Genomic DNA, 15,052 nt, shown 5'->3' on the forward strand with positions numbered 1-15,052 from the left:
TGCAGGACGTCCTTGACTCAAGTACGTTTTCTCATACGCCCGCAGCACATTTATAATCTGTTTATCGTATACCCGGGGGAATCAAACATTGAAAAATTGATGGCCCTGAACATCAACGAGCCCCCAGCTTATGAAATATTTAAGTAGGACAGACAATTAAATAAGTATCAAGCAATAATCAATCAAAAAAGCAAATGATTATTTCGAATCTGATGTAAAACTAACCTAAATTCTAACGCAATGAATATCAACGAAGGTAAGGGACTGACGCCAAGAGCCACTTCAATCCCGCTCCCGGTATTTTCGGAGGGGCGGATCCCCCATAATCTCTCACGCCTCCTGCTCTATTGTCGGTAATTTCCGGCATAGCTCTCTCTCTCTCTCTCTCTTTCTCTTTTTCTCACACTCAAGAACGATTTGACTCCCCTTAGCTCAATTCTGCTAAAACATCTTTTGGCGACTCGACGGGTATCCCTTTAAATTGATTGGATTTGGATTAATAACCTAGTTGGTTGTATGATAACTCTACTGGACTTTCGTAATTTTCAACTCCTTCATTAGAAAACACTTTGACTTTAAATCTAATTCGAAAAATAAATTCGAACAAAAACCTAGTTATCTGGAACAAGGAGTGACGTAACAAATTAATATTGAAATCCAAAAACGTACAGATATTCATACGTTTCGTTTTGAGCTTTTGCGAAAGACTTTTTAGGGCGATTTTTAATTTCGCGGACAAAAACCTGTGTCAGTAATATCGACTTCATCAAAGTTCCTTGTATGCGTTAATAAAAATAAAATGACTTACTCTGTATCAATTACTCGCTGCTCGATTTCTACGTCTCGGTCCAACTACCGAGGCTCAACAAAAATGAGTGCATCACCGCATCGCCAGATTTTGGTCGTTTAAAACAATTTTTATTAGTGAAATGTATTGGGATGACATTCTTTCTACCTTTATAAGAACAATAAATAATAGAGTTTCTTCCTTAGAACCGTCTCTTATAGTAACCCTTTAGGAAATGAAGTATATTCGATAAAGAAGGGATAACAGATCGATTAAATATATCATAAGTCTTTCATTTTCGTACGAATGATAAATTTATGAAAACTTGATTTTTTACAATTTTGCAATATCTTGAAATGTTTTCTTAATATCTGTCGCATACAGTTCCACTTATGACGTCTTTGACAACAGCTTTAGTAATACGGAAATTGATTTCTTTGAAATTGATTGTCCCAGAGTAAATTTTCTGTAGGCGATTCGTCATCACGAGTAAGTATTCGCCGTGCGTCGGGTTTAATGGATTTTTAATAACTTTGAGTCCACTAGCAAATTGTAGACGCGTGGGATCTCGAATTGCCACTTTCTGTAAAAAAATTTTTTTATGAATATGATGGTTAATAAACGAAGAAAAATGAGTATCGTATGACAATGATAAGTAATTAGGCATAATTTTCACACGAGTACAGAAGATTTACAGTAAATCGCAACTCTAAAATCTTTAATTCTGAAGCTAAGCCTGCACTTACAAAGAATCTCGGTTCCAAGGGTTTATCAGCATTCCAGCATCCAATAGCCGTCTCACCAGTTAACGCATAAAACAAAGTTCCCCCTGACGAGAAAGCCATAGCAGTAGCTTGATTGGGAAGTACATGGTGGCCTTTCAAGTATCGAATTGTATTGCCCTGTGTGCTGCGCTTCAGTACCTCTGTACTGGCACCGTACAGCGATGTGGACGCCAATGGCCTGAAGGCCAGGAATCTCTCTCTGGTATTTTGCAGTAGAGGTGTCAGCGCCATTCCAAAAAGACCGTCCGGAAGGAAGAAACTTTCGTCAGCTATCGTGAAATTCGAATACTTGATCTCCGCGCGGAATTCCTCAGCCTCGAGACGATACGTTCTTTGACCATTGTAGATCACCATACCGTAGCCTGTTGTGTCAGCCATGTATACCTACATAAATGCAGCAAATAGTTCTATTAGACTCTTGAATACTTTTGTTTAATGCGAGCTAAGTCTTACAGTAGAGTTGGCGCATCTGAATCCGAAGGTCTCAACAATAGGTGTAATAAGCAATCCCTCGCCGTTTTTGTTTCGAGCAACATGGTTGGGAATCTCATGGGTAAAAAGGAGCTGATCGTTGTAAAGATTGAAAACTAACAATTTTGCAGGGCAAGGGTATGAGTCGTCGATAGTTCCGGTATCTAGTACCCACATTCGGTTGCACTCGTCAATCTGTTAGACGTAATCAATGTACAACAAAATTATTACTAACATTTTTTATTATAATCGATGTTCCGATATTACGCATAAAATAACTAACCGCAACTCTGTAGACATTTATAATTTTGTCGCACTGAAGATTAGAGTACCATGACCAATCTGGATAAGGTTTCAAAAGAGGACCAGATTCACCTTTTTGATTAGATACTGTGTGTAGTGTAGCTGGAACTCCTGCTGTTCTTATGATCGTCACGAATGTCCGCCCATCTGTTAATTCGCAATTTAATTGTATAAAGAGCAGCTAACGAATTAATATGTACAATATTCAGTTAATTACGTTGATCGTTACTATTAACTTTATAAATTATATAAATGTTCAACTTGGCGTTGAATCGATACGAAGTTATACTTCATGTATTTTATAAGAACACTAAAAGCACTTATCGTATCCTGTCTATCTTTACAATATGAAAATTATATAAATTATTGACAACGTACAATTATAAACATGGTTTAAAAGAAATGTCGAAAATTATTTACACTACTGTTTTTTTACCTTATACATTTTTTCAAAATCCGCATAATAATCTTTCGAAAAAATTCTTTTGAAATAATTTGATACCTGATATATTAATATATACTTGCGTAAATTTTTGCAAATGTGGAATGGGGTTTTTTAAAACAGTAGCCTCTTTGAGAGAGTATTAAAATAAAATACAACATTAATTATATAACGCGTAATAAAAGGAATGAGGAAAACTATACCAGTTCTGACCACAACTCTGACATTAATATTTATTCAATTGGATGCGGTTCAGTAATTATACAGAGAATAAAGTAAATTTAAAAACCGAATTTAATGTGAAAAATAGATATTAACTTCTGAGTAGTACAACTATACTCGTATTATTAATCAACTTATTTCATCTTATTTTTCAAGGCTTATTATATTATTATACTGTTGAACAAATTTATCTTTCGGTATAAATAAATTTGAGTGCTGAAAACTCAACATTGATAATTTGTGTTTTTATCTAACTATTAAGGTAATTACTGACAATGATTTATTGATTGACAAACTTACGAAGAGTAATTATTTGTCTTTCAAATTCAAAAAATTTACTGGCTAACAGTAAACTTAAATTTCGTACAATTTATTTTTAATATGAAAAGAAAAAAAAATTTAAACGTTATATTTACCGATTGATCGTTCGACATCAATAGGCGTCATTTTTGTATAATTATACAGGCCCCACCTGACGTAATGAATTTTTTCATGTTGAGAATCCCACAAGTAATCAAAATATGTCCACTCATATTCGGTGGTCAATGGAGAATACTGATGTACTGAATTATAGTAGGCGCTAGCTACACCTACAAGTGCAAAAATGCACAACACGAACCGCATTACTAGCGAGTATTTCCCTACAAATGTCAGTGACGAGTCGACGTGCGTAAAGCGAAATTCGTTGCTGCCAACTTCTAACTAAAGCGTGAAATCTTGAAATACACACGGGTATGAGTTTTCAGAGCTTTAAAGTCCGCGCGACACTTGCGCGTATATTTGTACTGATACGAATGTTTGAGTTTTGAGTGGCTGCACAAATACAAATTAAGAGTAAGCGAGAAGATAAATACCACGTTACCTACACATCGTTAGCGAGAATAATGTATGTACGTAGCATTTTTTCCAAGGTCTATCCTCGCCGATTGATAAGAGTCTTAATGAGGCACAACGACGTACTGTGACATTTAAGGAACAATATCGAATATTCGTGTAAAATTGGGCGATTAATTCATTATTCGTCAATAATTAGCTACGAAAATAAATATTTTCCGAAGTCACCCATTAGTTTCAATAATTACGTTCTAAAACTTTAAGCATTTTATCGTCGAATACTTTATCAATAAATGGAATAACCGATTGAAAATACATTTTTATTGAAATGAATTCAATCAATTTCCTCCTAAAATATCCTTAAAAACTCATTCGCCGATAAATATAATTATATATATATATATATATATATATATATATATTCGCAACTTTCAAAGGTGCATTTACAATCACATGTTTAAATTTTTCGAGCGACTTGAACTCAACTTTAGATAATAAAATTGAGTTAAGTCGGTAGAGAAATTTTAACGCACTAGCTTTCGTTGATTTTATTATTGATTTATTTGTGCATTTTGCTTTTGAAATTGCTATATGTATTTCTAAAATTGCCTTCATACTGTGGTATGATACGTACACAAGATGAAAGCATTTTTCCTAATTAAAAGGTACTGTATTCCATGAAAATATACTTTCATGAAAAATATAAATAAATTTTCCTTGATTATACATATGAAATTTGAATATTGTTAAAATTACAGGAAGTGGTGGTGATGCTCTACGTTAGCCGATAATAAAATCATTTTAGAGGAAATGACTTTGACACGTGCGACTGTTTCCATTTTTTATGATAATTATCTTATCGTTTGCTTTGCAACTTAATATAGTAAATTAAAGTCTTAATACAGTAAATGAATGATTTATTCACATCAACGACAATTATGTTTATCCTGCAGTCATTTAATTCATGTATTCTCCAATTAGTTTGTTCTTTGTGGGCATTCCTTAAATCATTAGCAAAGGTCTAATAACGATAGCAATACATTTTATGATTCATTCGCATTATTTTATTACTTTGCATCTTCTTCCTCTCTTGCGCTAAGATTTATACAAGCATCTCTTTTGCTGAGTGAGACATTTCACAATTTATGCCAGTAATGAGATCATCGACCGGACTCATTAAAACTCGGAAGTTGATTTCATGGCAATTGCGTAATCCATTCAACACTTTAAGCATTTTATTGGTCAGTGCCCACAGTTCTTCGCAAATTTTTCCTTGACAAGACTACTTTATGATTTTCAATGGCCTTGGTTATTATACTTTGACATCATTTACATATTGCAGACGTCTTTTTATCAATAGCCACTGTCTCCTGGAAAAAATTAAATATATTATTTTTCTAGTTGCAGGCTTTTGAATTGTGATGCACATTTTATGACTTACGAAATATGGAGGCATCAGAAATTTGAATCATTTTTCAACCTCCACGTTGAACAACTATGTAATTTTTCTTTGAAATGGTCGTTTATCTATTTAATGGCATAACAAACTACTTTTTTTCTCAAGAAATTAATATATAAGGAAACCAGTTACTCAGTAAAGTCAAATTAGAATAATAAAATCTTTGAAATGGGTATTAAATCTATTTGTAGTATATTCTCTTTTATAGAAAAAAGTAATCGACGCGTTAACAACACTTGAATACATTTGATTCGCACTTGTATACATTATACGATAAATTATATATATATATATATATATGTATATATGTATATATATGTACTCGTTATTCTATTGTCTTTGCTTACTAACTTACATCATCTGAAGGAAAGTGACAATCTTATTTACACAAAGTTAGACACTCCATACGCATGAATCTTATAGGCGAAAATATGTTATAAAAAAGTAAAAGTTATTAAATACATAAACTGTCGCGATTACCGATTTATTATTGTACAATCAATAACGGAAAGCAGAGTGTTTCCTATCTCTCTAGATATCAAGGAAAGACTCACGACTGTAACGAAGAGCAAAAAATTCCATAAATACAAGCATTAAAGCCGTAACTGATTATAAACTATTACGTTTTGGCAGATGTCAACCATGATCAATGTGAAAACCATAACTAGCCGGTCGAACTGATCTGGTAGAATTATAATTATAGGGATGAGATCGGAAATGGTCGTAAGAATAAAATTGATGTCGGTACCGCGAGAAGTCGTACGATGACGACGGCGGCCATTGTTGCTGACCGACGCGCTCCTCACTAATAAACTTGTCCGTGAAACGATCATTACTGTCGCTGTTGAAAAACAGATCATAGTAATACGAAGGTTTGCGCCACTTTTTCTTCCCGCGGTACCACGACCTTCATTTGGTTGGCCGCGGCGACGATGACAAACGATTACTGCTACTTTGGCTGTAATTGTCTAAGGCACGCACGTCGCATTTGGTACCGCGTACCAATTCGTCGACGAAAGCTGCTTGGATACGGAAATTCGTCTCGTTCGAGTGTAATGTGCCACTCATGTAACGTTGAAACGCCGCTGTCGATACCCATATTTCTTGACGATTCGTTTTGCTGCTTTTCACCTGGTTTTCAGAACGCACAAAAGATATTTTCAATGATAATCATAGTAATCATAGATTTTTCAGCGGAGCAGATCATACCGTAAAATTAATGTTAGCCACATTACATAAATAGATTTGATTTCAATAGCTTGGCACATGCTCAAATTGAAATAACACGTATATTGTCATAAATTGAAGTAACGACTCTGGGAATTGACTTTTAAGCAAATGATTTTTCTGAAACGACTTAATGTTTTAATACGTGACACACATTCATTCTTACGCAAATGAATCTGTTATTCAACCCGTATCACCTTCTATTCATCAATAAACGAAGTAAACAATGCAGGCACACTAACCTTGAGACCAGAAGCGAATTGCAGAGTATCTTCGTCAATGATGAGTGTCTCAATATTTCGCCCGCCGAACTCGGGAAAGTGTTTGCTATTCCAACAGCCGATCGCCAAATCACTCATGAGGCCGAAAAATAGAACACCATCGCGATCCATCGTCTCGGCCGCGGACTGTGATGATCTCTCCAAGTCAAAAGCTTTGAACGATCTTGGCGCTGCATAAGGGGCGTTGTTGAAAAGCGTAAAATTTCTGAAAAATATTACGAGATGAAAATCGTCATTTGTCATATTTTGCTTAGGAAAAGAATTTAGGGATGATTACCGAATGACAGACGTTGGAACGTAAGACTCGATCCTGCTAGCCAACGAATGAAAGTACAATATCCGATCCTCGTGCCATCTGAGCGGACTCAGGGCCAATCCCAAAATACCATCCATTAAATCGAAAACTTCCTTTTTTATCTCGAACGTCCCATAGGGCGGATACGGATAGAACAGGTTGTTGTAAATGTGCCACGAGCGCACGTTTTGATGGTCGTAGACCACGAGGGAAAACACCGTGACGTCCGCGATGTATACGAAAGTATCGCGACAGTGGTTGTCCAGTGATCTCACATCAACCATCGGTGTGACGAAAAGAGAATGTTCCTTGTACTGGTTGCGTGGAAAACGATATCGGCTTAGTAGCTTGTTTGTTTGCAGAGAAAATGAGAGAATCTGGGGAGGACAGACTCTCTCCTCGCCTATTACGCCGGTATCTAGGATCCATATTCGATCGCACTCGTCAACCTGGACAAATTAACGATTGGCCTGTATTACTTTAATTGTATTTTCCTGTGTCTATGAAAATAATTATGTTAATTTTTCAGAAGATTCAATAGATTACGTCACTTGACACAAATTTCAAAAATTATTTCAAAAGTCTTCAGCAAAAGTGTCGGTACATATTTATGACTTCTTTTGTGGAAATAACCAACTTACCTGTATTCGATAGACACTAATTATGGCATCGCAATCGTTATCCAGCTTATTCCATTCCCAGTTGGGATAAGGAGCTATCAAAGGATTACCGGATTCTGAAATTATGTCGGAAACGTAACCAACAGTCATTGGAACTCCCCGTTCCAATCGAGGCATCGTTACAAATACTTTACGATCGTTAGTACCTATAACAGTAAAAGAAAGTTTTCTTTAAAAACTAATTTGTCAAGTATAATTTTATTGTATCACAATTTTCGAAATAAATTTATACGTTTACAATGATTTATTTTATTTTGTTCGAATAAAAAAAATCTTGAAAAGCTTTCATCGAAAAGTAAACGCGAACCTGCACTTCATATTTAAAAAAATCTATTTGAGATATCGTAACGAGAACAATAATTTCAACAACCTTTAGTTGCCGAATTAAATTATCAAACGAACAAATGAAAAATTATGCGCTTATCAGTACATTTTCCTTGAATCATTGATCGGCGATAGCGAACAAACTAGTATTAATCAATGCCATTCTACAAAAAAAAGTTCCACTCGTTATACAAAGAATATATAATTACCATAATACACGTCAACGTCGATAGGAATAGACGCGCCAGGCTTGTAATAGCCACTGCCAATAGCCAATTCTTTGTCACGATTAGTTGCGAACTTGAACTCTAAAACTTTCCATGAGTACACGCCTTTTAAAACTTTCTTTCCAGCATCATCTTCATTGTAACACTTTGTCGTCGCTATTAGCAACAATAAACAGCAGCATATTTGATGCAGTTGCCGTTTGTCCATCTTCACCTATAGCATTATTATATGAGCTTCAATTAAATGAAGGATAAACGAAATGTTTGGTAAGGTGTCCTAACGAGTCAGATAATTAATCAAAGACTCTTTTGCTAAGTATTGATAGTATATTATTTAATTTCATCCTAAATTTCAATGACTATATAAGGGATAAAATACCTGTTCTTTGTTATCGATATTGATTTCATTAGAGAAAACAAATTTTTTTTAATAAGCTTAAAACTTTTGTAAAAAAATTATAATATCGCATTTAATGTTACAAAAAAATAACACAAGGTAAAGCAAACGGTACAATACATTCTGGTACTGTTCATCAATAATATTGGCTTTTTCGGTGACTTCTTTCGTGATTATATATGGATTGTACATTATCTTCTCCAACGAATAGTTGTAAATAGAATTTAAATTCAATCTGTATCCCTGATTCTGAATTCATATAAAGTATACTGCGTTCAAATAAAAAAAGTTGAAGCTGGTCATGCTGGTATAGGTTTAAAATTTTCGAACACATAATACTTGAAATTGATTATCATGCTCGTCTTAAAAATTTACAAAAGTATTGGAACATTTTTAAATAATTGTAGAAAAAAATGGATATATTGAAATAATGAAAAAATGAAATGCTCACGAAATAACTAATCATTATATTTAAAAAAAGAGACTCGATTTCTTACCCCAACAAAGACAAGACGTCGAATAGTACGTCCAATTGTTTGCACTTGACCTCCAAGCTCATCGAACGAATATCCGTTTCCTCACATGCGCACAGCCTCCGCGCAAGTGATCCAGCCGAGAACCGAGCGTCGTATGGTGCACTACACCAACGAGCTCGCCGAGCTGGCTCTCTTTCACCACTCTCGCTGCACTGCAATCATCAAAAAGGAATTTGACCACGTGGTGCAGGAACGCGTGCATCTCAAATCCGTGCCACGCAAAATACCGATCGTTAGAGATTTACGAGGACAGAATAATGAACGGTGCTACACGTATATACAAGCGAATCGGGCAATTGAGTGGTATCTGTTATCTTTTAGCCCTTTTTCTTTCTTTTTCAACACATAAATCTGCTCACGAATCTCTTGAGAATTCGATGTTTTATTCACGACACAGATTGGGCAAGTTATTTTTTTGCGTCTATGAAACTTCTTTTGAAGCATTGTTTCGACGAATATATTTTGAAATATAGAGTGTTAGGTGCGATTTCAGAGCTCCATTACCAAGGTTTGATAATTAATTGTGTAACCGAAATAAAATCTAGGAGGCTCTCTCAAAAAAACACACTTTATTATTTTATTAAATTCTCTTATTCAGTCGTTGCAATATATCGTTGCAAAATATCACCATTAGCAGTACCACTTGTATACCAACTCATCGATGCTTTTCATTTTCAACTGCCTGACCTTTCATTATTTCAGTAACAACATTCTCAAGCAAACACGTGTCTTGAATGGAAACAGCATTGTTTGACTATGTAAGTAAAAGATTTATTGAGTTTCTAGGTAAATCTTTTACGATTGCCCGTCGGCTATGGAAGTGCCGACATTCAATGCGCTTACGATAAATAAAGGCGCGGATAATTATTAGTTTGCTCAATTTTTATATGCACTCTCATTCGAGAAAAGAACGTCGACGCGCCGATAAAGTTATCGGAGGTCGTAGGTGGGTTTCACGATAACCCATAGAAATTGTGTCTACGATAAGTTCAATGACAGTTTATAGGAAAATAAATGTTGTAATCAATTCATGCTAATTTAAATTAGGTAAACTACTAGCACATATAATACACGTGGCACATAATTCTACATTAATGCTATATTAGTTTATCTGGCAACATATAGATAGATATATGTCGAGATAATTCTTATCAATTCAGATCGATAAATCACGTCATGTCGCTGAATCGTAGTATTACTCACACTAACGAATAGGTTTCAGTGTTGTTAATTTAGTAAAGTGTTTTCTTTTCATAACGTACAAAAACAAAACGTGTCATTTTTAAATAAAAAAAAATTTGGTTTCTGACATTGTAAGGATTTTACAATATTACTCAAAATAAAACGTAAAGAATGAAAATTACAAAGAGACTTTACATCGTCAGCGGTGGGATTCCAGTTTTACTATTAGTTTTGATTGCGGTCATTGTCTTCTTCGTAATGAGTAATCTACAAATTTGGATGCTCTTGTAGTTGAGGTGGACAACTCTGGACTTTAAGTACCGTTACATATTTCGTTACGACTTTTGTAACGGCGTCACATTTAGTTTCCAAAGTGTCTTCGTTAATCTTTGTAGCGAATTGACTTGCAATAACATTGCTCCTGAACAAAATTTTAACAATAATACGTCGTTACCTTAAAGATAATCGACAGAAATGTTACAAGTAACGTCGTTACTTTAAGTAAATGTAACGAACTTACTTATTGTTAGAATTTCGATATAGTGTCGTAACTGTTCACCGATATCTCGCAGCATACTTCTTGACATACATTCGATACCAGAATTAAATCTTTTATGCATTTATGCAATTATTTCTAGGTTTAATTGGTAATAACCGATCGCCAGATCCACCAATGAATACAGATAACGAAATTGCACTAACATACATAAATGCACTCGTCGTTAATATAAACAGCTCAACGCTATGGGCTAAAGACATCGACAGCGATAATTCGATGTATGTGATTAAAAATTGGACAACGACCTTCCATTCGCATGATTTTTATCAAAAAAAAAACATCTACTTTGGCAGTACAGTTGTTGGAGAACCCATCACATCGTATTCACGAAAATATGATGATCTGACGCAACCAGGAACATGGTATGCAAACAAAATTACAGTGGATTACGTTCACGAAAAGGTTTATGTACTCGACGGATTGGCTGGAAAAATCAATTTTTTTGATATTCGGAATGCGTATTACAATATTATTTCTATAGATCTTTATCAACCCAAAGACATTGCGGTTGACCCAATACAAGGATGTTTATTTATAAGGCAAAGATCATCGGTAATGTGTATTTTTTATTTTTTTCACGCTCTTTTTTAATCCAACACTATATTTCATTTTTTTTTTAATTTTAAAGTCTAACTTGGATGGGACTTTACCAAAAACTATTATTGAAAGAAATGATATGTCCACGTTTCAGATTGACCTAAGTGAGAAAAGAATTTATTGGGCCACGAAACATGACATTCAAAGCGTCGATTATGCAGGACAAAATTTGATTGTCGTGGAGACAATCAACAAAGCCGTTATTAGCTTGACAGTTTCACGCAACAACCTATTTTGGTTAAATCCATCATCGAATGATTACGAAAAATCTACTCTGTGGTTGTGCAAAATAATAAACGGTGTTTGCCAGGAGAAATCGAGTGCAGTGTTCGACGACAATGTAATCGAAATAAAAACGTACAACTTCAATGAAGTGCAAGTGTCAAATCCATGCGAGAGTATCAGACATTGTGAACACATGTGCGTCAATTCTAATAATAAACCGCGATGCGTTTGTAATGTAGGTTGGCAGTTAAAAAATGACTCAGAGAATTGCGAAGCGATCGATAAATTTCTATTGTATGTGCAAGGAGACTTCGTTAAAGGTCGATTGTTAGACTTTTCAAAAAATACTTTTACTGCGGCACTTTTACCTATTAAACTTAATGTTTCTCTGCAATTGAGATCTCGAATATTTCACTTTGATTTCGATATACGTCATCATGAATTAGTTTTCAGTGATGATTACAGCAGCAATCAAATAAATCTCAAGCCTGGTAGTCGGCAAGTTTTTATTAGTGGCAATTCTAATGATATTGTAATTAATCCTGCTATCGATTGGATAACAGGAAACGTTTATTACATTAGGTCAATCTATGAGAACTATTTTTCCATCGAGATTCGTAGCATTGAACCATATGATCGTTCAACTGCTTCATATGTTGCTTTTACAATCAACGGATCGAAGATTCCGAAATCATTAGCTGTGCACCCAAATCGTGGCTTTATATTCGTAACGTTGGTGAACCTTTTTAGGCGAGTAAAATCAGTACAAATACTGATGCAATTAGAGCTTGCATGGATGGAACGAAACAAATAATTTTGACTCAAAATGTGTCAATTAGTGATATTGAAAATAGCTTAACAATAGATTATGAAGAAGATCGTTTATTTTGGCTCGATGAAAGTAAGAAAAATGTGCATAGCGCCGATTTCGATGGTTTGAATTTGCAAACCATCGACGTGTCGAATGTCATAAAGCCAATAATGATGAACATTTATGGTAATTATATTTACATAAGCAATCTCACGAGTATTTGGCGTATCAACAAAAAAACCGGTCTAGAAATTCTTCATGTATTGCCAACGTTCGGATATGAATCCCAAGAGATTCGCGGAGCGACGGTATTCAGTAAAGAATCTCAAATTATTAACAGTAATCATCCTTGTGCTTATAACAACGGTGGCTGCAAACGTTATTGCTTTGTGAAACCCAAATTTAACGCAAAATCTTCGAGAATGAATGAATTAAAAAGGGTATGTCAATGTAATACGGATGAGGAACTTGATTCTGATGGTAGGAATTGCATTAGTACTTATTGAAGTTTTAAACACATGACGTTTAACGCTGTACATTTTAACTTATACTGTTTATTTATTGACTAAAGTTTAAGCTAGTAATGCAACCGTAAAATTGATGACTTATCTCCGCGTTATAATTAGAAAGCGTGAATTGCATTAATTGAAAATCATTGTGGCTATTAAATTTGTCGGCATAAATTGACACTATGTACAGTCTAATTATTCGAATTTGACGTAATTATTGTTAAAGAAATTGAAAGAAATTCCAGTTGTTTAATAACACGTGTGATGTTAAATACACCTAATCGTACAGATAAACTTATAATGAATGGTATCAGTGTTTGCGATATGTGTATTTTTAATAATTGAGTAATCAAACTAGTCCTCGAGAAATTCCTAATAAAACAGTTTTCAAAAAACAACAAATAAAATCTTATTTTGAATATCAATAGCTAGCGTGGGGTAGGATTTGATTATGTTAAATTCCTTATTTGAAATGTAAATCAGCTTTTTAAAGTCGTGATATCTTTAGAAAAATGAAAACCGCGTGGCCAATCATAAAATCAACATCTAACGACTATTAATAGCCAAGTGAGCGATAAAAGAAAAATCGCTCCAAAGAAAAAAACAAACAAAAAAATACCGATCTCACCTTCCCAGTGAGGAGATGCGAATCAGCTGCGCATCCGGCGTTAACGAAAAACACTTGCCGATCTCCTTTGTGTCGCAAATCTCCGCTGCACTTTCACCGCGGGGTCGGATCCTCCCTTCCCCTCCGACAGCTATCGATCAGTCTTCACGGTCGTTATGCCATGTAGCAGCGTACCGGCTTTGCGTGCGAAACGAAAGAAATCTACAGCGAGATTGTTCGCCGAGGTGCTCGCAATGGATTGCGAGATCACTGATTTTCGATCGAACTTTTGTGGGAGTAGAAAAAAACGATAGATATCTGATAAAACTTTTTTCTCGTATTTATCGTCACGCTAGCATTGTTAGATGCTATTTGTATATTTACAAACTTCAGTTTATTGGAATAATGTTTTGTAAAACTCTTCAGATTACTTCAGATTATTTATCACAAATTATCGGAATTCACGAATGACGCGTTTGATACGCATATACCTTAGAACGCGAACCATTCGTCAATGGGTAATCACAAAAATACGAAAATTTCACATGACGGCAAAGCCTGCCGACGAGTGCAGATAGACCAGTCGCTGAGCACGGTCAAAGGCTCACTGCCTGGCGTCCCGTTGCAATTTCCATCTCCGCAGGCGTGTCGCGACACTTTGGTGTCTGTTCCTTTTTTTTTTCTTCCTTTTTATCCGTCCCCTCTTCAAGCGCCGCTGCTTATTTCAGATCTCGCTGGCGCGTGTCCGATCGATCGGCGACGCTCGACAAAGAAACAAGCGTTCCGCGCAATGGAAAAAGGCGCTCGCGCGCTTACACGTGCGTGCACACGTGCGGAATTTTCGTTTTTCTGGCCGGAATTCAGTTGAGCGCGAGACACTTGTAAAATCAATCAGGTTTTTTTTCGGTTGCTCTACACGCGTGGATTACTTTCTAAAGCTGCGGTTCATTTTTTATGCGATTGTTGTCAAGCGAAATTTCTGTACTTGAAAAAATAACTGACGTCTACAAGTAACGCTAGAAAATTGTTGAAGCCTGCGATCAATAATTTTTTTTTCAATTTCGTCGAAAATTGAAGGAGTTTGAGGATGGCTTGTTGAATGATCTCGTTTCTTTTAAAGTGACTGGATGCTTATCATTAAATCGCACCTTTGTAATTATTATGTTAGTATGAGCCGATTTCTTATGGCATATTTAAATCTTCTATTTAATATATCTATCATAATTACATAGCAGTTTTGTGAAATATGATGAAACGTTCAACGGAGAAAGAGCATTAAATAGATATTTTTT

The 15,052-nt window shown here is 35.2% G+C and overlaps 1 protein-coding gene across 1 annotated transcript; it reads right to left on the reverse strand.

Annotated features, from left to right (window-relative positions):
- Window positions 1–1,088: 1,088 nt before the first annotated feature.
- LOC131674122 (uncharacterized) lies at window positions 1,089–14,304 on the reverse strand. Its single transcript, XM_058952640.1, has 12 exons — window positions 13,782–14,304; window positions 9,232–9,422; window positions 8,320–8,551; window positions 7,748–7,932; window positions 7,089–7,555; window positions 6,773–7,016; window positions 6,219–6,434; window positions 3,427–3,712; window positions 2,327–2,493; window positions 2,026–2,238; window positions 1,534–1,956; window positions 1,089–1,370 (listed from the first exon to the last, which is right to left on the reverse strand). The coding sequence occupies exons 3-12, from the start codon at window positions 8,543–8,545 to the stop codon at window positions 1,152–1,154; spliced, it is 2,646 nt and encodes an 881-aa protein (XP_058808623.1). The 5' UTR covers window positions 8,546–8,551; window positions 9,232–9,422; window positions 13,782–14,304; the 3' UTR covers window positions 1,089–1,151.
- Window positions 14,305–15,052: the final 748 nt, after the last annotated feature.

Source organism: Phymastichus coffea, unplaced genomic scaffold, assembly GCF_024137745.1.
Source record: "Phymastichus coffea isolate CEN01 unplaced genomic scaffold, Cenicafe_Pcof_1.1 PCOF00212, whole genome shotgun sequence".
NCBI classification, from domain to species: Eukaryota; Metazoa; Arthropoda; class Insecta; order Hymenoptera; family Eulophidae; genus Phymastichus; species Phymastichus coffea.

Excerpts from the sequence above, each read along its gene's own strand:
- LOC131674122 (XM_058952640.1), bottom strand. The coding sequence starts at position 8,545 with ATGGACAAACGGCAACTGCATCAAATATGCTGCTGTTTATTGTTGCTA. Across the intron at positions 6,435-6,772 it reads AATTCGCTTCTGGTCTCAAG|GTGAAAAGCAGCAAAACGAA; the intron begins GTTAGTGTGCCT and ends TCTGAAAACCAG. Across the intron at positions 1,957-2,025 it reads TCAGATGCGCCAACTCTACT|GTATACATGGCTGACACAAC; the intron begins GTAAGACTTAGC and ends GCATTTATGTAG.